This window comes from Argopecten irradians, chromosome 16, assembly GCF_041381155.1.
Source record: "Argopecten irradians isolate NY chromosome 16, Ai_NY, whole genome shotgun sequence".
NCBI lineage: Eukaryota > Metazoa > Mollusca > Bivalvia > Pectinida > Pectinidae > Argopecten > Argopecten irradians.
The window spans coordinates 27,986,657-28,013,566 of NC_091149.1; the positions used below are offsets into that span (position 1 = coordinate 27,986,657).

General features: G+C 35.7%; 1 protein-coding gene across 2 annotated transcripts in view; it reads left to right on the forward strand.

Annotated features, from left to right (window-relative positions):
• The window catches only part of LOC138311047 (uncharacterized), a 68,161-nt gene extending 42,100 nt beyond the window's left edge, over positions 1–26,061 (forward strand). The window contains exons 25-38 of one of the 2 annotated variants that reach the window (XM_069252477.1): positions 3,766–3,831; positions 4,179–4,208; positions 6,698–6,780; positions 7,303–7,427; positions 8,298–8,421; positions 9,887–10,000; positions 12,427–12,474; positions 13,216–13,412; positions 15,158–15,234; positions 16,482–16,706; positions 18,578–18,788; positions 23,514–23,565; positions 24,954–25,357; positions 25,401–26,061. In XM_069252477.1, the coding sequence (XP_069108578.1) occupies positions 3,766–3,831; positions 4,179–4,208; positions 6,698–6,780; positions 7,303–7,427; positions 8,298–8,421; positions 9,887–10,000; positions 12,427–12,474; positions 13,216–13,412; positions 15,158–15,234; positions 16,482–16,706; positions 18,578–18,788; positions 23,514–23,565; positions 24,954–25,048 (1,447 nt within the window). In that variant the 3' untranslated portion in view covers positions 25,049–25,357; positions 25,401–26,061. The remainder of the gene's footprint in view (positions 1–3,765; positions 3,832–4,178; positions 4,209–6,697; positions 6,781–7,302; positions 7,428–8,297; positions 8,422–9,886; positions 10,001–12,426; positions 12,475–13,215; positions 13,413–15,157; positions 15,235–16,481; positions 16,707–18,577; positions 18,789–23,513; positions 23,566–24,953; positions 25,358–25,400) is intronic. The other variant, XM_069252478.1, reaches the window with a different exon arrangement.
• Positions 26,062–26,910: the final 849 nt, after the last annotated feature.

Genomic DNA, 26,910 nt, shown 5'->3' on the forward strand with positions numbered 1-26,910 from the left:
CTTAGTCCGCAGCATATAAGGTTTTGGTCCCCATTGGTTAACTTCTATATTGGAGTATTTAAGTCATATGTCGGAGAGCTCTGCAGCAATTTCTTCTCAGAATTACAGGTAAGTTAATAAATTACAGGTTATTTATTGAATTACATGTAAGTTATTAACATCCATTGAAGGCTTTGCTTTGATATACTAGGTGAGCGATATAGGCCCTATGGGTCTCTTCTGTTATGTTTTGGAGCTAATTGGTGAGTGCTCTCTGAATTTTGAGTTATGTATACAAATATGTAACAAGAAGCAGACAAAATATAGCGACCAGGCTAGGGCTTAAACCCGGAGCCTCCCAACACTAGCCGAATGTTCTACCAATTGAGCTACTTTATCATTGATAATCAATCCCGTCCAGTCTCGCTAGATAGGTTATATCCTTTGGGCGGCCGTAACTTATTTATGCGTAATTATGCATTTGCCCCTTTTCCTGCACCATTCTGGAGCCCCATTGAGACCCTTGAAAACTAAATATGTGATTTTTGAAAAGGAGGTGTTCATCACTACATAACATGTCAATATTGATTCGGTCAATGCATTAGCAATGTCACAAATCACCTTTGAACATGCCCAAATAAGTCAAAAATTGAGATCTGAAATCTGGACTTTAGTGTGTGCCCGGAAACCTGTTGTTTTGAGCTTAATTATCAAGATACGGATATGCAGATGGTCTTAAACGATAGAAGAGACATCAAAGAAGAGAAAATGGAGAGAAAGGGAAAAGATAGGGGAAAATAGTACTGATTTAAAATAACAAAAAAAAAAAAAAAAAAAAAAAAAGTCTAAATCCGGAAGTCCCACGCGCAGGTTTCTGCTTCTCATAACCCATGTGTGGTGACCTTTAGGGGTCTTCCGATGACTGTTTTTGCTTGTTTGCAGTGTGTACTATTTGTTATTATTGTGAAAATGGCATCAAACCGAAATCTGGATGCAAACTGCTTTCATAAATGGCATTTGTTATAACCTTCTATCAAAATTGAGTCGGGTTCTAATCCTGGCGGCTGTCGAAAGAATATAGAGCTAACATTGGGAATTGTGGAAGGGCATGCTTCAGCTATTGGCATCTACATGTACATAGTAGTTATATATGTACATAGATTTAATTGAAATTTGATACAGCTGACTGATTGATACACTCCAGATGATTAACCACTTCATTAATTTCAAGACTCGACATTTTTATAAAATCTACATCAATCATTGTTCTATACACCCAAGGTTAATGTCCCAGACCTAAGTAAGTCTCAGTCGCTGATCGATCAATAGAAGCAATTTCTCAGGTGACTTCATGCTTACCTCCAATCAATGATTAACATGTAGGTAAAATGTTTATAAGTAATAGGAGGAAGTGGTTTATCAAAACTTAATTAGGCACAGGTTAGTGTGTAGCCTCAGGCTCTAGAAGAGGGGGGGGGAGTTATAACCTTGAGGCTTGATCAATTCTTAATCAAAATGACTTGTCATGATCACATAAGTTCAATTTCCCTGTTGCAATTATTTGTTGCAAGTTTACTTGTGATTTAAGTCAGAAGTTTAGTTTGGTTGATTAGACTTGCGTCCTATTTTAATATCATATTGCTAGAAGACATGACACAGCCTTCAAGATTACACCTAAGGGGACCACTCGCCTCATGTAACAGTGTCTTTCCAGCATACTTCAGTGAGATAGCATTTTCAATGTACTAAGTAAAATTTTCACTATCACAAAGAGACACAAACATATCACAGCCTTACAAAACACTCACAGACTCAAAAATGCTTTTCATACCACACAACCTGTCTTTAAATCACCAACGCAACTAAACAAGATAAGATATCATAAGACTATTTACTGTATGTCAGACCCTCGATGTTCATTAGCCATTTTCCTGTCCATTGATGCTCACCAACTCCCCGACATTAAACAGCTAGGGATCTTAGTCTTTGAGTGTTTGACTTATGCTGTCAGGCGATGAATAGACATCAGAACCGTATCATAATGGCTGCCACTCTTATTGGTTGCTAAGTAAATCCCCAACGTGTCGTTTATGGACAGGTGTATTCACACGACATGGCATTCATCAGTCCGTAAACAATAGCCAGGTATATAAACATTAACAATAAACAGCGTTCATGCTTTCAGTCCTTTTCAATCACAGGGATGCAAACTTTTTTTGTAACGGCTGTTTTGCCTGTCATTATAGTTTTTAATATCTCTGGTTTAAAAATGAAGAGATTTATATAATCTTTATCATGACCTATAGATGGAGGCACCCGAGAAGGTGATTAATTGATCACAATGTCGACTCTCCAGTGATGGTAGACTCTACATAGGAAAACCCTTCATTAACTATTCATACTGGCTTTTCACTGGATTGTGTAGTTGCTATGGTTTGAGATTTGAAAGGATCTTTGACATATTGTGTCGTTGTTGGGACCCAACATCTATATACTAGGAACATTTAAGATAGTCTTCTTCGTTACATAACCACAAAGTTACATGACAGCTGTGTTGTATGTTGGAAACGTTGGATTATGTCTGATGAGTTTTGTAAAATAAGCAGAAATCATATGAGATGGATCAATTAATCGATTCTTTGGATTTAATCACAAAAAAATGTCCTGAAGTAATTCAATAGGAATTTTCGAGCATCAGAATTCCTTTGAAGTCATCCTTCGTTAGTTAAGGAATGGTATTGATTTTGTGTGTGATTCATTAAGGACCAGATATATTAGAGATAACAGGAATATTGTCACACGTTTGATGTCGTGTAGTTTGATGTAAAATGTATACCTACCTAGTTGAAGACCCTAGGGAGACGGTATACAGTATGGACACTCTCTATACCAGTAAGAGGGCGGGGCACAATAGGGATAATAACGAGACTAAAAAGCTCGTGAGACAGTGGATGTTACGTGAGAATTTCCCCGAGAATGACAATGAGGACTGGCAATCCAGACTCATACTTCTCAACTGTATATATAACAACTTCAGGTAGGTTTATTGAGTACCAGGTTGTTAATTGTAAGGACTGTACAAAAAGAATTTATGATATGATTGCCTTCTATGTAGTTCTGCACTAGAGTGAACTTCCCTTTTGCTCAGTCAGTAGAGTGGCGGACCAGTAAGTCTGGGGTTGTGGTTTTGAGTCTGGCTGGCAGCACATTTCTCTTGCCCCATTACATGTAGTATGGTTACAATATCAGACTTTTTGCAATGAATATAAAGTAATTTCCATTTTTTGTAGAGTGGCACTAGTCCCATCTTGTTGCATGGTGGAGTGTTTAGCACTAGCAGTGTTTCATTTTATGGGGATCAAACAACTGATCTGTTTCCCACAATCAGTAAAGAATTAAATTCACTGCTATATCCTATACAATTGTCAGGTGACCTATCTTATTATCTTATAATAACTATAACTTAAGAATGTATAAACACACATCTTTGGATTCAATTTGGGGTCAAAAGGTTAACTACAAATTAAGGTAACTGTCACTAAAAATAAGTTAAGATCACTGTAATATTTACTGTATATAACAGGAAAGGAGATTTGAACCCAAGACCTCCAAACACTAGCTAAATGCTCTACCACTGCGCTACCTGTTTACCGATGATTGTCCCAATCCAATCACGCTACAATACCTTGTACACAGAGGGTCAACAGGTGACAGAATCCTTTGTTTTTCAGTGCCATCTATCTATGACTTCTACTTAAATGTATCTAATGTTTTTGTGTTTTTCAGAGAATCACAAGATGAAATACCGCCTTCTGCTACCCCACGGAAGTCTAATAATATCCGGAACTCCATGTAAGTGCAGATTATAAAATACTTGGGGTCTAAATTAAGTGATTTTAGCTAAAAACATGAAGTTATCGTGGTTTTGATTTTTTGAATCTGCTTGATAGGTAAATATGATTGAAAACTTAATAGAATTTCATATCAATATGAGTTAATTCAGTAGTAAACCTCAAGATACATGTCACCTTTCTAATATTATCCTAGAATTCTCAAAAACAAAAGTTAATTTACTGTGTCCTTCCTTAAAAAAGAAGAGAAAAAATTTGGATTATATTTCAATGATTTAAAAATTATCTGAACTAGAAAAAAAGGGTATTGTTTGTAGATATTGCAATATTTTGATTCCTGTGTTCAAGGTCAGATGAGGAAGAAGAAGAATATGATGGGTAAAGCTTAGAAATCATTGATGTCTTAACGACCCTCTTAATTAACAGTCATCGGTGTTGTCTAAATGTCTTCATAACTATGATCTTAATCTCATTTCTTTCCCTCATGTTAGAATAACCTATATGAACCGAGAGATAACTTACTATTTGAAGATGCTTAATCGCCAACAGAGCATAAACAATACTCATTGTTTGAACAATAATTGGTGTTTAATCATGTATACATATGTATATCTAATTAACACAAACAATAATATTAAATAATTTAAATAATTAATTTTGGTGCATGCACAATCAGTACTTTATTCCATTTAAAGCATAGCGCCACATTTTTTTCGAGGCCCAATAATTAATATATTTATCTTGAAGTAAACATAGAAGCTCAAACTTTTAAATGGTGGTAATGGTGTAAAGTAAGTAACTTTTTTAATTGAAGAAAAATACTAATTTGTTTGCTCCTATTTTTGATAGAGAAAAAATACTGTTTGTCAGCGATGGAGCATCTTTAGCAAATAACTAACTTAATTTTAGCCCTTTCTAAACTTGCTAACCTTTTCTGATATTATTTTCTTACTTCTTTTTGTCTTATTAACATTTAAAAAGAATACAGTTTTCATATCTCATTTAACTGTTCCTCATTATGAATTTATTAGTGAGAAATGTAGTCTCATTTCTTCACAAATTCAAAAGCGATAGAGCAATCAACTAATAGGTTGAAGTGATTAATACATTTTCTGTTAAATGATATCTAGGAGTACTCTTATCCAATTGTTAGTTGTTTTGAAAATAATTCCCTAAATTAATACATTTTTGATATATAGTGGTCCCCTAATCATCAGAACACTTCTGTCCCCAGCCCTAACCATCCGGATTGAGAATTTTCTGGATTCTATTTTTAATGACTTAAAAGTTAGTTGTTGATGAAATCTGTTCCCTGACAAAGCTGTCTGGATTGAACAATATCAACGTCTGCATTATTGGGGCTGTGTCTGTTCATAGTAGAGTTCATGAGGGTAGCTGCATTTTGATAACAATGTGCTGTTTTCCTCCTAAAATCACTCACCAATACACATCATAGCTATATATATATATCTTCTTTCAAGAGCAAATAACTCTAGCTGTTATGTGTAAATGTAACAAGAGGGATAGGGAGGTCGACACTATTTCGAACTCCCCATATCGCTCCTGCCCCAAGGTCAACCCAGGTTCAGTGGGTGTACTGTCTGGTTGAAGGAGAACAAGACTCAGAAACTCAATTATAATTTATTACATGTAACATTAGTATTTACAACGTTTACGAATGAGACAACATTATACAGCCAACTGACAAGGATACAGCACCTACATAACAAACCTAACAGTAACCATTCCCAATAGTATTAAACTTATACTAATGGCAGTCTAAGGAACTTAATCCAACGTTCTGCCCCGTTCTCGCCTTTATACTCCCACTTACATACTCAACACCAGACTATAGACCAATCACAACAAAGAATACCTAACAGCACAACATTGCACGAGAAAATACAGACAGAAAACATGTATTACAGGTGACAGTCAAGGACAGATGACACATAACATTGCACAGGGACTTGACACACTGGCAAATAAACACAGTCGAGCACACTTTAGCTATCATACGCCATCCGAGCTACAGAAATACAAAAATTGTAGTTTTGCATAAACAGTATGATATAATTATCCTCCATGGCTTGATATAGATTTAATATAGTTTTTATTATCAGTATTAATGCCTTGATCAGTATCTTAGTACAATAAGGCCTGCTGTATTTATATAACCTTTGCTGAACTGCTTTTTCTGTTTTCATTGTTCTGTAAAGTATTTACCACGAACCTGCTTTCCTGTTGTACTAATATATTTAATTAACCAAGCCATCAACATCATGAACATTACTTACATGTACATCCTCATTACATAACTAATATTTCAATATTGTTCCCTCAAATGTGTTCATACTTGTATATCTACATGTTGTGTAAACGTAGCGTTGTTTCAATATTAGACTTCAGAAAAATCATTTTTAACTTTTGATTTTGACTTGATATAACACATTCTTTCCATTATAACCTTTGCATTTAACAGCCATATTCTGAATTTAATCGAGGAAATTTTATACTGAATTTTTAAGTGGAATATTTCAGTGAAAGAGAAACTTTGTTTGGGTCTGCAATGGCTCGTGTCTTTAATCAGTATTGCTTAAAGATTGAACATCATACAACATTCATTCTCAATCTGGTCCTATTCATTTCCTATATATATATATATTCAAGTACACTTAGCTTGATTTCTTAAATAATTCATGAAAGTACATGAGCAAGATAATAGATAAGTTAAACATTGTTTTAAGAATTTTGAAATAATGATTGATTTATTTCAGAATGATCCTCAAATATTAGGCAGCTGTTCTATCTTGATAAGTGTCAAATTGGAGGAAAACATTATACTTATTTTTTTTTTCTTTCATTAGCTTCAATCCAAAGGACCCGGCTATGTACAACTATTATAAGAAGAGATATCCTGCCTATATCAGACCAGGTAGTGGTCGCAAATGTAAGTCAGAAATGGGTTACATTTCGGTAGTTATTTATATAGTTATTTATATCAAATGCTATTTTTAATTAGTGAATTATTTTCTTTTTTAGACAACATTATCAATATGGCGTTTTGGGATCCCAGATCGATGTCAGTAAAGTTCAATTTACTGTAGATAAGTACAACCCTCCGGTGATAATGATGTCCAAAACTTCACATCAAAGGATTATGTTACAATCACTCGAAGGTGAGACTAATCTACGGTAAATTGTACTTAACCTACATTTTGTCAAGATCTCGAAACATAGTATTTATCAGGATCTCGAAACATAGTTTTTATCAGGATCTCGAAACATAGTTTTTATCAGGATCTCGAAACATAGTTTTTATCAGGATCTCGAAACATAGTTTTTATCAGGATCTCGAAACATAGTTTTTATCAGGATCTCGAAACATAGTTTTTCTTCAATTTTAATCATCATTTTGTCAATAGTTATCCATGCAGCATTTCTTGAATATATTAAATCACTTTGTCTGCAGTGCATGACAAGTTTGGTGGTGTGACCAGTAAACGAATGGGACAGTTCAACATGGATGGTGTCATAGAGCCTACAGACAGCGGTCACCATGGCGATACTGCTGATGTGGCGGCTAGCATATCAGAGGTAGGTGTAAGGGGAGGTAATTAATGTGTCACTGTTAGGCTATCAGGAGTAGATGTAAGGGGAGATAATTTGTGTCAGTATTAGTCTCTCAGGTAGGTGGTGTAAGGGGAGATAATTAATGTGTCATCAGTGGTGGGTGTAAGGGGAGGTAATTAATGTGTTACTGTTAGGCTATCAGGAGTAGGTGTCAGGAGTAGGTGTAAGGGGAGATAATTTGTGTCAGTGTTAGTCTGTCAGGTAGGTGTAAGGGGAGATAATTAATGTGTCGTCAGAGGTGGGTGTAAGGGGAGGTAAGTAATGTGTTACTGTTAGGCTATCAGGAGTAGGTGTAAGGGGAGATAATTTGTGTCAATGTTAGTCTGTCAGGTAGGTGTAAGGGGAGATAATTCGTGTCAGTTTTAGTCTGTTAGGCAGGTGTAAGGGGAGATAATTAGTGTGTCATTGTCAGAGGTGGGTGAAAGGAGAGGTAATTAATGTGTTACTGTTAGGCTATCAGGAGTAGGGTAAGGGGAGATAATTTGTGTCAGTGTTAGTCTGTCAGGTAGGTGTAAGGGGAGATATATGATGGAAGTAAAGGGAGATAATAAGTGTGTCAGTGTAAGCCTATCAGGTGGTGAAAGGCAGAGATAATTAATGTCACTATAAATTAGACTGTCAAACGTTGGTTTAAAGGGAGATAATTAATATGCCTGTAAATTTGACTGTCAAATGTTGGTCTAAGAGGAGATAATTGATACAATATTATGTTTTTTATAACTACATCTAATAAGCCATATAGGAATTTTTTATGCTGGGGCACCTCCAAAGCAACTTTTTAATTGATGCTCATGATACATTGTTTTTTTAATTTTAATTTGTATCACATGTTAGGTTGGAGAGAAGGTAGCAGACACAACCTTGGAGACAATGAGTACACAGGACTCGGGTATAGGACGGGAAATCTCCGAGGTCCTCAGTAGTAAATCAGGGATGGAGACGGCTGTCATCAAGAAAGGTAATAGCCATTATAGATAAGTGTGTTCATCATGAGTTAGTGAGGAACATTTTCATTTATCAATTATTTACTATAATACAATCTAATTAAAATTAGAATTGTAATTCTGCTCCGATACAAGATCTAACAATTCCTCACTTGGGTCACCTCAGCAAGACCACTGACCTTGAATCACAGGATATATTGGTAGCCGTTTATACTTCCGGGAGATTCAATCACACCGAAGATTTCATAAGTGACATGCTGATTGGCTAACCACAAGGGTCGTGTTGAGGTCATCCCGAACAGGAGTTAAGAGGGGGTTACTGGAATTGGGTTGTCCGTCTGTCTGTTAACACAACTTTGTCCAATAAGCGCCACGTATACACTTAAATATAACTTACATATGTTTTATAGGAGGGGTTTTATGCATGTATTTACACATAAGCAATATTTGGTATCACTTTCATGACAAGTTCTTGTTTCTTTGAAAATCCCGAATGACGCGGATATGTACTTAATATATAGCTCAATTTTTTAGTTGCCTCCCTTGACATAAGAAATCTCTGCATTTAAAAATCAAGAGCACATACTGCCCATACAATATAGTCTCTAACACTCAATCCACAGTTTACGAGAAAACAGATGCGATAGAATATACAGAAGAATGATATAATATATTGCAAAAGAGTGAAGATATCAAAATTTAGGAAAAGTTGAAAATTTCAGAAAAATCGAATGAAAATTCAGTTATGATTCTGACATGTAAAATATTTCATGTGATATTCATATGTATCATATGCATGTTTTTCACATGTAAATATAAATCATGTGATTCTCATGTGTGAAATGTAGGCATGTAAATCTCAAGATAATCATATGAGAATGACATGAAATTTTCATTCGATAATTATGCGTGTGAAAAAAATCATATGATTTACGCACGAGATTCATGTGAAAACCACATTAAAATTGCCATGCATGATTTACATGCATGGCACTTTTGCCTGTGTACTTAACAGATTTTGACAAGATTTGGTACGCAGAACCTTGACATAAGGAGAGTTGAGTAAACTATATAGGGTTCTGCAATGTCTCCTACTGATGGAGTTATTACTAAATTTTTGCAACAGAGTGTATTAGTCGGCCACTCTGACGACAGTTTTAGTTAGATCTTGTATTGGAGTGCATTGTAGTGCATCATAGTGGAGCAGAATTGAAAGTAACATTTTAATTAAATTGACCTGTAGTAGTACAATATATGTAAAATAAGTTGCAATGTTATGTTTGTGATGGCAAAAACAATTTACCAAAATTTTGAGATTATATATGTGAAATAATCTGAAATGATAAAAAGGGTGAAGATTGAAATAGGTGGGGAGTGCAAGGAGAAAAAAGTGCTTAGACATTAGGGTTCATTTGTGTTAAAGATCCTTGCAAAAGAAAAAGAAACCTGTTCAAAGTAACAATTAACATTTATCTTCAGGACATCATCGCTCGAAACAAGACTGGCACAAACATTCCTTATCTCCAGTTAAGTCGGCAGGTTCTCTCTGTCCATCGGGCCTGTCTACTCCAAAAGGAATGGACAGTGATAAAGGTAGGTAATCAGATCATTCCTTATCCCCGGTCAAGTCGGCAGGTTCTCTCTGTCCATCGGGCCTGTCTACTCCAAAAGGAATGGACAGTGATAAAGGTAGGTAATCAGATCATTCCTTATCCCCGGTCAAGTCTGCAGGTTCTCTCTGTCCATCGGGCTTGTCTACTCCAAAAGGAATGGACAGTGATAAAGGTAAGTAATCAGATCATTGAGTTACCGTGTATTCCTATCCCCGGCCAAGACTGCAGGTTCTCTCTGTCCATCGGGCTTGTCTACTCCAAAAGGAATGGACAGTGATAAAGGTAGGTAATCAGATCATTCCTTATCCCAGTCAAGTCGGCAGGTTCTCTCTGTCCATCGGGCCTGTCTACTCCAAAAGGAATGGACAGTGATAAAGGTAGGTAATCAGATCATTCTTATCCCGGTCAAGTCTGCAGGTTCTCTCTGTCCATCGGGCCTGTCTACTCCAAAAGGAATGGACAGTGATAAAGGTAGGTAATCAGATCATTCCTTATCCCCGGTCAAGTCGGCAGGTTCTCTCTGTCCATCGGGCCTGTCTACTCCAAAAGGAATGGACAGTGATAAAGGTAGGTAATCAGATCATTCCTTATCCCCGGTCAAGTCGGCAGGTTCTCTCTGTCCATCGGGCCTGTCTACTCCAAAAGGAATGGACAGTGATAAAGGTAGGTAATCAGATCATTCCTTATCCCCGGTCAAGTCGGCAGGTTCTCTCTGTCCATCGGGCCTGTCTACTCCAAAAGGAATGGACAGTGATAAAGGTAGGTAATCAGATCATTGAGTTACCGGGTAATCCTATCCCCGGCCAAGACTGCAGGTTCTCTCTGTCCATCGGGCTTGTCTACTCCAAAAGGAATGGACAGTGATAAAGGTAGGTAATCAGATCATTGAGTTACCGGGTAATCCTATCCCCGGCCAAGTCTGCAGGTTCTCTCTGTCCATCAGGCCTGTCTACTCCAAAAGGAATGGACAGTGATAAAGGTAGGTAATCAGATCATTCCTTATCCCCGGTCAAGTCGGCAGGTTCTCTCTGTCCATTGGGCCTGTCTACTCCAAAAGGAATGGACAGTGATAAAGGTAGGTAATCAGATCATTCCTTATCCCCGGTCAAGTCTGCAGGTTCTCTCTGTCCAATGGGCCTGTCTACACCAAAAGGAATGGACAGTGATAAAGGTAGGTAATCAGATCATTAAGTTACCGGGTAATCCTATCCCTGGTCAAGTCTGCAGGTTCTCTCTGTCTATCGGGCCTGTCTACTCCAAAAGGAATGGACAGTGATAAAGGTAGGTAATCAGATCATTGAGTTACCGGGTAATCCTATCCCCGGTCAAGTCTGCAGGTTCTCTCTGTCCATCGGGCCTGTCTACTCCAAAAGGAATGGACAGTGATAAAGGTAGGTAATCAGATCATTGAGTTACCGGGTAATCCTATCCCCGGTCAAGTCGGCAGGTTCTCTCTGTCCAATGGGCCTGTCTACTCCAAAAGGAATGGACAGTGATAAAGGTAGGTAATCAGATCATTCCTTATCCCCGGTCAAGTCTGCAGGTTCTCTCTGTCCATCGGGCCTGTCTAGTTCAAAAGGAATGGACAGTGATAAAGGTAGGTAATCAGATCATTCCTTATCCCCGGTCAAGTCTGCAGGTTCTCTCTGTCCACCGGGCCTGTCTACTCCAAAAGGAATAGACAGTGATAAAGGTAGGTAATCAGATCATTGAGTTGCCTGGTAATCTTCTTTAGCAATGCATCAATTGGCTTCAGATTCTTTAAGGTATAAAATTAATTGCACCACATCAGTTGCAATGTTTAAATCGGCTTTATGTCCTTAAAGGTATTAATATGCATCAAAATCTATCCCATTGCATGAATTGGCTTCAAATCCTTAAAATGTATATCTTCAAATCAATTGTGATGCATAAATTGGCTTGATTTTTTGAGACTGTGTAAATGGCTTCAAATTAATCACAAATACTTCAAATCCTTAAAAGATGTACATGTTTCCAAATCAATCGCATTGCATTAATTGTCTTCAAATTCTTCAAATCAATTCCTATAGATAGTATTGGCATCAAATCTACTGAAATAGAACAGCTTGCTTGAAATCTTTTGAAAGTTTAAATGGATGGCTTCAAATCCAATGAATGTAATATATGAATTAAATCCAATTCTTATGAAGACACCATTTGGATTGCAAATAATTGATACAGTCTTCCAAATCTAACACAATACCTATCTAAGGAATAATAATAAATATCACAATGACTATTTACTAGATCCCAAAAAGTGGAATTACTATAGCTGATAAATAATCAAGAGTTTAAAAAAAAAAAAACCCAAAAAACAATTTAAGTTGTACCAAACAAGGGACAGCAATTGATGATAAGAGTTATTTCCCTCTTATTTCTTTTAAGTATCAGAGGAGGTACATGTTCTGCCTGAACCAAAAAGGGGGCGTCGTAGTAAGTGATTGTATTGAAAAACATGGTTTTGATTTAATCAATGATTTCGATTTGTAGACTTGTGTGCTTTGATTGGATGTATTTTTACAGCAACAAATGTTTGAATCCTCTAATATAACTTACTCATATCAGTCTGTGTTTATTAAGCTTTAACAGTACCGGTTCTAAAAATTTAAAACTGGAAACAAAGTAATACTTTGTACTTGTTTCTGAATCCAACCTGTATGATATCTATTATTTGTACTGTATTTTCATTCAGTAAATATTGCTTTAACCAAAATTTAAGCCATATTATTTTGTGAAATATATTATAAGTTGCCTAAATGGTCAATAATTGAGGTGTGGTGTGCTATGATGTGTTGGAGTTTATGTCATAAAATGGGGGTTTGTGTGTAGTGTTACTTATGTCGGTCCTCTCACATCCTGTGGAGCCATGCATTGCCATTTATGTTTTACATACGTTTCGTGCTATGTCAATATTTATGTAAAGTTGTGAGCTGTTTTAAATACTACATGATATTCTCAGGGAAAAGCTGAAAAGATTAACAAGAAATGACATTCTAACTTGATTAACCTAGAAGGGTCTACATTTTGATAAAAAGGATGACTGTGGTAAGAATGTTTCAGAAGATTGAAAACAACTTTTATGATGTGAGCAAAAATCATCTTTGATTCCAGAAACAGAATTGATTTGAATAAAAAAAAAAGGTTCAATCTTAACTTTTCTTTGATCCTTTCCAGAAAACTGGCAGCGCTTTTTCAAAACTCCCACTGCACAAGAACGCCGCAGGATGGAGATGGTGAAGCGAGACTTTGACACAGGAAAGGTCAAACAAAGTAACGGCCAAGCAGTCATACAATACATCGCTTCTGATTTACCTCTCCTACCTGGCGAGGCTGGTCTTCGTCTGCTACACACTGTCAGAGTCGGGAATAAGGTTAGAGACTGAAAAATTACACTGTTAGGGTCGATAATAAGGTCAGAGTCTGAATATTACACTGTTAGGGTAGGCAATAAGGTTAGTTTGAAAAATTACACTGTTAGGGTAGGCAATAAGGTTAGAGTCTGAAAAATTACACTGTTAGGGTAGGCAATAAGGTTAGATTCTGAAAAATTACACTGTTAGGGTAGGCAATAAGGTTAGAGTCTGAAAAATTACACTATGAGGGTCGGTAATCGAGTCTGGAAAAGTACACAATTAGGGTCAGTCAATATCATAAGGTTAATTAAAGTCTTACAAATTACACTGTCAGGGTCTGTAATAAGGTTAATTAAAGTCTTACAAATTACACTGTCAGGGTCTGTAATAAGGTTAATTAAAGTCTTACAAATTACACTGTCAGGGTCTGTAATAAGGTTAATTAAAGTCTTACAAATTACACTGTCAGGGTCTGTAATAAGGTTAATTAAAGTCTTACAAATTACACTGTCAGGGTCTGTAATAAGGTTAATTAAAGTCTTACAAATTACACTGTCAGGGTCTGTAATAAGGTTAATTAAAGTCTTAACAAATTACACTGTCAGGGTCTGTAATAAGGTTAATTAAAGTCTTACAAATTACACTGTCAGGGTCTGTAATAAGGTTAAATAAAGTCTTACAAATTACACTGTCAGGGTCTGTAATAAGGTTAATTAAAGTCTTACAAATTACACTGTCAGGGTCTGTAATAAGGTTAATTAAAGTCTTACAAATTATACTGTCAGGGTCTGTAATAAGGTTATTGAAGTCTTACAATAACGTTGAATAAGGTTATAAAATCTTACAAATTACACTGTCAGGGTCTGTAATAGGTTAATTAAAGTCTTACAAATTATACTGTCAGGGTCTGTAATAAGGTTAATTAAAGTCTTACAAATTACACTCGGTCAGGGTTTGTAATAAAGGTTAATTAAAGTCTTACAAATTACACTGTCAGGGTCTGTAATAAGGTTAATTAAAGTCTTACAAATTACACTGTCAGGGTCTGTAATAAGGTTAATTAAAGTCTTACAAATTACACTGTCAGGGTCTGTAATAAGGTTAATTAAAGTCTTACAAATTACACTGTCAGGGTCTGTAATAAGGTTAATTAAAGTCTTACAAATTACACTGTCAGGGTCTGTAATAAGGTTAGAGTCTTAGAATTACAGTTATGTTTCGCAGTAAAGTTAGTGTCTGAAAAATGACACTGACGGGACTGACAATAAGGCTAATGTCTGAAAAAAAAATTTTGATTGGCTAAGCTTCAGACTAAGATTCCTTCATGATCTGGAGCTAGACCTGAATGTCCCCAATAGACCCTTAATTCCAAATTTGTTTTTGCTTAATTGATACATAACTGAGAAAAAAACTTTTGACTTGATTGGATGCTTTTTGTTTTGGGAAATTAGGGCCTGATCTGAGCATATTAATCATTAATTTTTTTTTATAATAGAACAGATTAATGAAAGTCATAAGAAGAAAATAATTATTTCTCTACATTATTCTTAAAGTTGGAAACAAAGGTCATCAGAGGTAAAATTTGCTTATTGTTGAACTTTTAGAATTTACACTTTTCATTTTCTCATTAATTAGCAATACCTAATATTGGTAGGTCATATGCTATGGTAGAGGGCTATTCAATTTATTGGAATGAATGACCTTGACCTTCATTTCAATTAAAGGGGTCAAAGCTCGTTAATTTTGCCTGTCGTACCTTTCAGGGACCCACAATTGGCTATGATGGACGTCACAGAGTAGAGCCTATTCCAGGGAAGCTCATGGTTCAGACTAAAAATGAGTAAGTGTTGGTATAAATTAGTTGAGTTTGAGGAGATCATTAAGTGGATTAAGTTCATTTGATGATTCAAACAATCAACTGCCATCAGATAATAAAACAAGAGGCCCAGAGGGCCTGTATCGCTCACCTGGTTTGTAATGCCAAGTTATGTTCTGAATACTGGTTCATTGTTTCTTTTCTAAAGGAATTTTGATATTTACCTCTATTTCCCCTATCAGGCCCCGCCCCTCCTGCCCCCAGGGGGTTAGAGCCAATATTTATACAAGTTCTGTTCCCCTTCCCCAAAGGATGTTTGTGGCCAAATTAGGTTACAATATATGTAGAACCCTATGACTAGTATTGATTTAAAGGATTAACCTCTATTTCCCCTATTGGGCCCCGCCCCTCCTGCCCCCGGGGTGTTAGAGCCAAAATTTACAAAAGCTCTGTTCCCCCCAAGGATGTTTCTGGGCAAATTTGGTTACATTCTATGCAGAACTCTATGACTAGTGGCGATTTAATTGATTTACCTCTATGTCCACTATTGGACCCCATCCCTCCTGCCCCTTGGTAAGAGTATACAACTCTATTCTCCTGACCCCAAGGATGTTTCTGGTCAAATTTGGTTACAATCCATGTAGAACTCTATGACAAGAAGCGATATAAAGGATTTACTCTATTTCCTATTGGGCCCCGCCCCTCCTGCCCCCGGGGGATCAGAGCCAAAATTTACACAAACTCTGTTCCCTTTTCCCCAAGGATGTTTCTTGCTAAATTTGGTTACAATCAATGCAGAACTCTATGGCTAGTAGCGATTAAATGGATTTACCTCTATTTTTCCTATTGGCCCCAGCCCTCCTACCCCTGGGGGTCAGAACAAAAATTTAAACAAACTCTGTTTACATTCCCTCCAGGATGTTTCTGGCCAAATTTTGTTAGAATCCATGCAGAACTCTATGTCTAGTAGCGTTTTAAAGGAAATGTTGATGGACGACGGACGGACAGACAACGGACGCCATGCGCCAGCTTCACCTGCCCTTCGTAAAAAACCTTCTAAGCCTTTTTCTTTTTGAGTTGGTTTTGGTTGTTCTTGTCCCCAGACTGGCTGCTAGCATTGTCATTGGGGAAACATAGTAATCTTTCTTTGAAATTGTTTTCGTTGTGTTGGTGGTTAATAAGTTAATCATTGTGATATCCGGGTGAGTAAGACAGGCCTTTGGGCCCCTTTTTTGAAGCTGCTCTAATATTCATGTTTCTATGTAATCCAGAGATACAGGTAAATCCAATTTTGGAATCCTCCAAATGCAGTGGACGACAGGAGTGCCTGTTGCGACGTCCCACGACAATTACCTTCAGCACCGTCAGATGGCGTCAGGACAGTCGGAGCGGAGTCCATCTGAATGTACCAGGTCATGTGATACCATGACAGAAAAGTCTTACATCTCTGCGCAGTCTCTGCCGAACCTTCAGAGTGTGAAGCAGTCGAAGAAAAAGTAAGAACTACACATAAAGTCTGTAAATCACATTATCGCCTGATATCCAGTGATTTTGCCCATGTAATATTTTTGCATATGTCACTAGTGTTAATGACAGAGCGATTTTCATCAGGGCTGGGGAAATGTACTCGTCCGCTCGTCTAGACGAGTGGATTTGGCCATCGGACGAGTGAATGTTGACATCACGCTTGTCCGTCGGACGAGTGAAAAATTCTGACAATGACTATATGACCTACACCTTATTAATTATATCGTTTCTCGATAAATTTATATAGGGTCTGACATTCGTAACGGTTTCTTAAAAATACGACGAAGCAATGATAAGCTTTCGCTTTCTGCATCATTCTAGGAATTCCCGACTTTCGTTTTCAATGCGCATGCGCATGTACAGCATTGTAACATGAATAAATTCGAGGTCTATTGATATCGTAATCAAGAGTCTAGAGGTGTATCGAAAAACAAGATGTCACAGCGAAATTTGCTTCAGTTTTTAGCGACATTCGCCTCAAAAAAATCTTACCAGAAGCTAATGGAGTTAAAAATAATATATACCTACTACATTGGAAAGTAAGTTAAAATATCGACCCTTTAAAAAGATATCTTTTTTAACACTTCCATACAAAATTGTTTGGGAATTAAATGTTTTGTCGGTCTTCTTGTAAAACTGTCTGTTAGTCATGTTATCCCGAATCGGCATCAATACAGTTCTAACAATCAAATGAATATATCTAAAACCGCTGTAGGCTAATATATACAGTCACATCTACTTATTTATCTGACAAATATAACGGACAAGTAAAAATGTCATTCGGACGAGTAGATTGTGATGAAGCACTTGTCCGACGGACGAGTACATTTCAAAGTTTTTCCGCAGCCCTGTTCATTTGCTGGAAATTCTTTGTGACATTGTGACAGAAACAATAAAATGATGTCAGGAAAAATGATGTGATGTCAAGATTCCAATAACAGAGTAACAAATTGTTGGCCTAAGGCTTGCAAAAATAAAAACTTTCTTTTGAAAAAAAGACTTGTTCATAAAATCTCATATGAAATAAATACTCACTTAAGATCTTATATATATATTCATATATAATATGTAAGGTAGAAAATAGAAAACTATTACAGTACAGACTTACACTGATCCATAGTTATCACTATTTTACTTATAGGTATAATAATTTAAGAATTAAATGATGCCGAAATGTTGGTTATATACTAACAGCATTATTTTTGCAAAATTTGTAATGTTCTTTTTCAAATTGTTTAAAAAGTAGTATTTTGATCATGACATGGCACCCAATCTATTTGGTGCTACAAGCTGAAAGCAAAAGATCAGACAAAAGCCTTCTTGACGAGTTTTTGGTACAAATGTATAACTGAAATTATATTAAAGCGAATAGTCGGGGCAAAGGAAACCAGTCTTAATGCGTTCTTTGGTCTTCCAAAAAGTCCTTGTATACCATATATGATGGCCAAAGTTCTGCTTACAGTGTCCAATTTTGACCATTGAAATTATGGGGAAGCCCCGTGTAAATTTAGCACAGTTCTAAATATAAATTCGCCTAAACTCTTTAGAAAAAACGAGGCTGCGTGGATATGTACAACGCGATATGTTAAGAGTGAACTGCACTGATAGCCTGTGGGTAAGACGTATTGGGTTTCCACTATAATATATATTAATTTCTTCGCATACAGAGCGATTTTGATGGGAGATTTTATTTTTCTATTTCATAACACCATTTTTACCGACTTTAGCCTTTGTTTGTCCGACTATTCGCTTTGAAACTTGTGGATTTCTGTGAATTTTCATCCTTTAGATCTTTTTTCTGCTATTCATCTGATGGTTTCACATGAACATGTACTTACAGGAAGAAACATGTGAAGAAGGAGACCAAGTTTATATTGCCTCGGCTGTACTCGAGGACAACGGCCCATAGCCATGACTACCAGTGGGAGCGCCCTCTACCCCCTCCACCCGCTCACAAATCGTCATCACAGTCATCGGAGGTGAGGAGACAACATGAAAACTACTGTAAATACTACGATCTGACCAAGAAAAAGATGCAGCAGTACACCTCGGTAAGTATATATAAATGTTGATTATTCCGTTCTCAACCGATATCATTGAAAACAATTTGGATCTAACAATGGTGTAATGTTAATAAATGTATATTGTCATTCCCAATACTTCCCTCTGTAAGACTTTTCAGCTTTTCTGTTTCGTTAGTAATTATGTCCTACCAGCACCTAATGTTGAGGGTGGGGGGTCGGAGGTATTATTGATAACCTGTTTAATTTGTAGGAAACAACATCTTGGACAACACCTGAATCTACTGGATCTAATTATATATAATCTAAACGGCTCAATGTATTGGAACGGTAGTGTAGATGTGCGGGGTTGTTGAAGGGGGTGGGCGACTGTTTGGCATATTTAACAGGTCACTTCTCAGGGGTGGTGAGGGTGGGTTGGCTGGTGCAATGGATCGTGGGTGGGCTTACTGGGTTCAATAATTCGTCTTAACAAATATCTTGTAATTTGACATATTCACATGATACCAGGGGATACCTCCCGCAACATACGAAACCTTTCTACAAAAACCGATCACCTATAGAAACCCGAACATGGATGTCCATGTACGGAACTAAACTTCCTCTTTATTAATAGTATTAATAAAAAACTTCCCAAATACCGATCCCTCCAATTCCGAATACCGGACCGATTTTAAGATCGGAATAGTCAAATGTAACTAAAATACACTTCTGAAAACCGGGCCTTACCTGAGCGACACCGATAGATTGCATTGAGGTCTGATCAAGCGACCGTGAAATACACACGTACCTGTACCTTAGTTGTCGCATGCCATGTCCTGGGGCGTGTATACAGATGTGAAGGCTATAGGTACACAGTAATTATACCCGAGATGGTGGTGTAATTATTTAAAGTGTACACGGAACGGAAAATAATATTTAGATATGTTATTCTCTTTGATCTCCTGACAAGAATGTTGAAAACCGCATCAAAATCGGCCATTTCAGTACCGAGATACCGCCCTCCGAAGTGCTCGATTTTTACCTGTATATCGACTGCTAATCAGGGAATCGGCCCGCTCACGCTGATTTGGGGAATAACCGGATGTGACGTCACGGGGACAACGGCAGTGAGGTGTTTGGTAGTGGGGTTATTGCACAAAGGTGGGACATATATGTATTCCTGAAATGGGGTTACGAGAATTTTACAAATATATATACAGTATACAGTTAAGATGACGTTTTAATTATATATAAAATAGGAAATATTGCAACTGAAATCAGGCTAAATACATAAGTAGATTAGAGGAAACATGTATAAGTTATACATGTTCTGGTATAAGCCAGGTGGACCTTGTATACAAACTTTTAACTAGAAATCTTATGTCTGTTTTAACAGCTTACTTAATTAACAGACCTCGAGAATATTCAATTTGCATTATGTGATCTAACAGACGAATTTGGAAAAAGATGGCCATATAATTATCCATTTGAATATGATTCTGTATAATTAAAAATTCACTAGGCCTATGGATTTCAAGAATCAGCATGACGAAAAAAAAATGTGTGAAATGTATTTCATAGTTCAATACACGTAAATATCATAGACATAAATTTGGGGAGGGGGGGTAAACAATATTTAAAAAAAAAGGAAACCACTTGAGAGATTGAATTTATGATATATAATTCATATATAGCTGTAACAAGTCTCTCTTCCTTTTAAAGCTACAAGTACCTGTATAACCGACATGTGTTATTTTAACAATCTTCAACGGTACAGTTTTTGGTCATATAGATTATCATTATTGGTATTCAATAATGATCGATATTGACCAAATTCACTAAGAATTGCATATCCGAAATCTAGTAACTATCAGAAATATCAAAATTCTGACATTGTGCATTATATTTGCATTGTTCTTTCTCGACATGCCATTTGTAAATAATTTTGTAGTTTCTGTTATTACAATACATATACATGTAACCAGAAACATATATACAAGACAAATGTATATGCATGAGTCTTTCTGAAATATATACATCTAGTGATTGATACACTTGTTACATGTATGTACGGACGGTATATTTTACTGTAAACCAAGGATTTATAAGTGTAAACAAATATGACGTTATACAACAATTACATGATGGTCTATCGCTAACTTACCTGTGATCTTACTTTTGACACCTGACGAGAGCTAATCAACAACGCGTGACAGGTCACTAAACACCTTTCTTACGTAATCTGGTTAGCCCCCTTATAAGTCTCTGTTGACCACGCGTTTTAGTTACTGCAGTATACAGGTATAGAGATTTACGCAGCAGGACATTGGCAATTCGGAAGTACTTTGATTTTGATACTAGATATTCGGATTAGACATAGACATCTTCAATCTCATTTTTTTCGTCTGACCCGTGCATGATTTATTTTTCAATTAAAGACACTAATGATTGAACTTGAGCAAAATATCAACAAGTCGTCGGATATGCTGTATTATATGAAAGCTGAATGTATTTTGTTAAAAAAAATGGATCGATTTCAGTTAGAACGCAGTTAAAAGATGCATTTACATATATGCAAAAAAAAAATCTGTTTAGAATCATACCATCATAATTCGTATTGACAGGCCTAGGTTATATGAAAAAGTCAGAAATTTATAAAGCGAGTTTGACAAGTAGACATTCAACGACACGAGACAGGTTTTGGATAATCCTTGGTATAATAATGATGTATATGTGGTTTCTACAACGTACGTGGATTATTATGTACATTTTATTGTGTATAATTATGCAGTAATCGCGCAGAGATGTTCATTTATCTACGAGAGGTACATCAATATATGCATGGTATAAATCCCTATTTTCAAGAGTATTCTAAACTCATATCTGTGACTGAGGATAATATTAATTAGGTATCGGACATGTACACTGGTATTTGTGTATTTAAAATCGGTATTTACCAACAGATAGTTTTTATTAGATGGCAGACACCGAAAATCGCCACTCTATCTTATGCGAGTAGAGCAGGGCCCGTTGTCCTCATGACGTCACAGGTCAGGGGTCCCGAATCGGGGTCAATGGCTTGGGGCTTCAGGTGTGTTCTAGAGAATAGTCGCATTATCTCTAATACCGTAATCACTATGAAACTAGTACTTTGTCCATTCTAAATTGTATCCAATAACGCATTTATCAAGCCATATATGCCAAACCATTCCGTGTACACTTTAATAGTCTACCATGTGCACGCGGTTTGTTTACTGTAGGAAAACAAGTAGAGCTTGTAAAAAAGAGAAAGTTTCGTATTCAAATTACACCGTTTTTTTTTATTTACATATGTAGTTGTCGGATAACGTAAATTATCTGTATGAAGAAGCTGAAGCCATGTATTGTTTTAGAAAATGACTATGTCATATAAAGACCAGCATCGACTGATCATCGTGTAATTAGACCATATAATTTGATAATTGACGTAACCGGAAGCGATCGGTCGTATGTAGGTTGCAGACGAGAATTACATCCCCAAGAACATTCACGCAACTAACTAAACTACGTTTATAAGCGGTAACAAAGTCAAGTTTGCTGTAATCCATTCCTTTTAAACGTATGTTTTTCTCTTTTGTGATAACATTCACATTAACAATCAATATGGTCGGTTTTAACGAACACTAGGCATAAATGCGGTGCACTAATGTAAAAAACGACTTCCGATCGATTAAATCCGGATCGTGATTATCGGTATTCGGTTCACTTCTCCAAACCGAACCCTCTTTAAAGCGGCCAAAATTATATGCACCGACCATGATCGGTTTTGGGAGGTTCCACTGTACAATAATACTATAGATATCCATATTGGAGGAACATTTCAGGTGGGTGCCATGGTCTCAAATAATAGATAGCAAGAGTGTACTAGTTACCCAGTTCTTTGACTATTAAAAATAAATATGTTTCAAAAGTATAAGATATATGAAGTATTAAAATGTCGTTTGACAAGAACTTTCATAAGAAGTAAGGCTTTCATGAACAAGTACCCAGGATATCTTAGCGCTCATTCCATTCATCACAGTATTTCAATTTGCAATCAAAAAGTGAATATTGAACCTTTGTGGAAATATATTGTAAATTATCATGATTGATTTTGATATAAATCATTAATTGTTTTTCATATAAATCATAATTGATTTTCATATAAATTATAATTGAGTTTCATATAAATCATAATTGATTTTTGTATAAATCATAATTGATTTTCATATAAATGATAATTGATTTTTGTATAAAACATAATTGATTTTCATATAAATCATAATTGATTTGAAGTCCACATCATAAGGGTAATGTTTTATTTTGTGTTTATTAGTTTTCAACTTTTCATTTGACACATTTCATCAAATTATGTATCAGTTTTCCAAAGATCAAAATTTCAATCACCTTTCTTTTTTTAGATGAATTAAATTTGCTTTGATATTGTACTAGATTTCATATTTTTCATGGGATTTCTAGTTTTTATCTGGCTTTATTTAAACCACTCTAAAGTTTCCCTGCACAATTGAGTTTGTTTTTTTTTCAAATTGAGTTTGAACACCACCTTACTTTCTATACAATTATACCTAATTCTGTTCTGTCTTAGCTTTTTGTACAAGATATGGATTTCATTTCTCTGCTCAGTATATGTAGCACCATTTTTGTCTGAGCTCTATATAAATAAACATTGAGTTTTAAGCCATCTTACTTTCTATGCGATATCATGTCATTCTGTTCTAATGAAATTACCTACAGATTTCTCGCTATCTGAGTAACATTGATTTGTTAGCCGACTTGGCCTCCACAGGTTTGTTACAGGAATGACCTTTTGACCTTAAATATATCGCACCATATATCCTGTAGAATAGAAATACCTATTGCTTGATTTTCCATAGAATACACAGCTTTGGAAGACAATATACAGCTGCAAGGTTGTGGTTTTCAATATGAAATGAAAATTGTTCAATGCGCAAGTGCATGTTAATTAGAAATTCAACAAACTCCAAACTTTTTACTTGTGATCTCACGATATTGTAGTTAAATCATTGTCAAAAATAAGAAATAATTAAAAGATGCAGTTTTCTCAAACAAGTGAAATTTATGATAGTTCCATTTTAACATGTAATTGTACCTGCTCCAAAAGATAGATAGCTTTGATATTAAGGGAAAGGGTAGGTAACTCTGCTACTAAGGGTAGATAACTCTGCACAGCAATATATATCCTGATGCAGCACTAGTTACTAGATTTCTTGCTCGGCAGTTACTTGGTATTGGTTGATATATGACTTCCAGCATGTAATCTTTGATGGTAGCTTGGTTGCAGTTTCCATTATGTCACTATTCAATCTTCATTCTATGCATGTTACAACAAATGATATCAAATCATCACTGACTTTGAATGTATTATACTTATAAATTAGTGGTTTTTGAGACATCATTTGCATGCTTATTTTCAAAAAATCTTTTTACGTCAGAAACTATAACTGTTTATTGTAACTATTAAATGACTAAACATCATATCTAAAATTCAAAAATATTAAGTACTTGGAGTTATATGTATACAAATATATAGAAGAAGATACTTTAACTTCATTTATCAAAGTTTTATCTTTTTGATTACATATTTCACATAAGTTGTTTCCATGTCATCACAATTCAGATGTCTGTTTATATGTACTGTATCGTTGATGGGGTTCAAATTCGCTAAATTCGCGGATTCATCCAAATTTCATATCTCGAAAAATTAATAAAATCTGTTTTACATATCGGAGCATGTCTTATAAATGGCTACTTCAAAATCTTCAAAGATTAACGTGAAAATAGGCCCTGCGGAAAAGTTCCAAACAGTAAGTCATGAAATTTGTACCCCAACATTTAACAACTATGTTGTTATTTTTAGACATTCTAGTCAAATACAAACATAGACAGAGATAAATTATTTGTTATTTAGATGTGATATTTGGCAGTATAAACATTGTTTGTCAAATTGTCAAGATATCAATTCCTTACAGAACACCAGCTTCCAGGTTTCATTCCTGCAATCCCGGCTGTTTTGCTCAAGTAAACACAATTACCTTAGGACTTTAATTGTCGAAGTATTAAAAAAATTAAAATATGCTGAAATGTATCACACTATGTGCTGTTCTATCGCAAGTATTTGTTCTCAAATTCTGTCTGTTCCTTTTTTCTTTATAGTCCAACACAAAAGACTTGTTGCTACCAGAGGTTGTCATCCGAAATGCTCTCGGCGCTTCACCGAAGTTACACAAGTCCTTGACAAAGTTAAGTAGAGGTCACAGTGTCCTTCTACCACCAATTACACTAAACCAGCTCATGCGCGTGGCCCCGACATAATATGGAGCCTGAAAATTAAACCGTACAACAACGTGAATGGGGATCTGAACATTTATGCAACAGCGATGATGTGAACCTCCACATAACACATGAATTTGTCGTGTGAGGAAGAAGGAAGTGTATATTCTAAAATACACAGTCAACTTCTGGTGTATTGTTATGAATATCAGATTTTCAAATTTAGCTTTCATTCGAGGAAGGAATAAATAACAGATTCTCAAATAAGCTTTCATTCCAGGAAGGAGGTAAATAACAGATTCTCAAATAAGCTTTCATTCCAGGAAGGAGGTGTTCCTAGAGTAACTTTCCATTCTTGGTGATGAGACTTTCACATGTCTCTCTTCAATACCCAGCTGGTTTTGTTTTCAGGCATTTACTACTAGGATGTATCCTGTGATCAAATGTTATAGTTGACAATTCAATCCTTGAATCACATTTATTCTGTCAGAGCTACTCTCATGCAGCTCATGTGAGGAATATCAGAAGATTTCCAATTAAACATAATAAAGGCATTTAGTTATAATTTTTCATGATATCATGCAAATCTATTTCAAAAGAAGTTTATTTATTAATAACTTAAACTTATCCAACTTCATGTTCATATGTATGTAAATGTTGCCTGCTACTTGAATAGCTCGAGTTAATTGGCAAAAACAAAGTTGTAATTGGTCTTTATGTTAAAGCTTTATCTTTATTAAGCATATTTTAATAAGGATATTTATCCTATTTTATATTTCTAGTAATGTAATGCATTTTGAAAATGCATATTAGCAGAGCTAATAAATATTAATCATTTCTAAAATGTTAACGTAGTTTGTTGATTTTTTTATTTATTGACGGTGAAAACAACAATTGCATTGAAGTGTAAAATACCAGTATGCAAGTGCTGTTAAAAATCTTAAAATAGTGAAAATGGTGTATCAAAACCCCAACGGAGATATTTCCATGAAACTCCATAGGCACATTAGTCTTATGGTCTAGTAGTGCCTTTTGCTATTTAAAGTTTTTTTTTTTTTACTTTTTGTACTTTTTTCTGTCACCATGGAAACATTGCTGAAATGGCAGATTTTTGTGTAAGAATAGTTTCCGGAGCACAACTCTAAAACCAGCAGAGATTCCATGAAACTTCATAGACACATTGTTCTTATGGTCTAGTAGTGCCTTTTGCTATTTTTAGGTTTTCACTTTTTGTGCTTTTTTCTGTAACCATAGAAACATTGCTGAAAATATCATATTCTTGTAGCAGGTTCATTTCCGGAGCATAACTCTAAAACCAGCAGAGATACTTCCACGAAACTTCATAGACACATTCTTTTTATGGTCTAATAGTACCTTTTGCTATTTTAGGTTTTCACTTTTTGCACTTTTTCCGTTACCGCTCTACTTGAATTATACTCCATCCTTCTTTAGCTCAACTTCCTTTTTCCTGTTTTTTTTTTTCATACACATAAGTCTCCACAATCAAACTTACTTCAGCTTTGATATCTCCATTGGCGGGGAATCTGAATGACTATGTCCTTGTTATTTAGTAATTTTATACCAATCTGTTTAAAAATGCAGATCCTTATTATCACTATGTTTGATAAGAGGATCTGACCACATCCCATTAGGGGTCACGTTCTGGTGACCTTTGGAAATGGCAAATCAAATTGGTGCTGCCAGAATCTTGTCTTGGGATGGAACAATTTCAAAAAGCTATCAGAATAAAAAAAATCTAATTATTTTAGATTGATGTACATGTAGCAAGGTGAAGAAAATGCATTTGATCTGATGTAAAGGTGGTATAAAGAATCCTCCG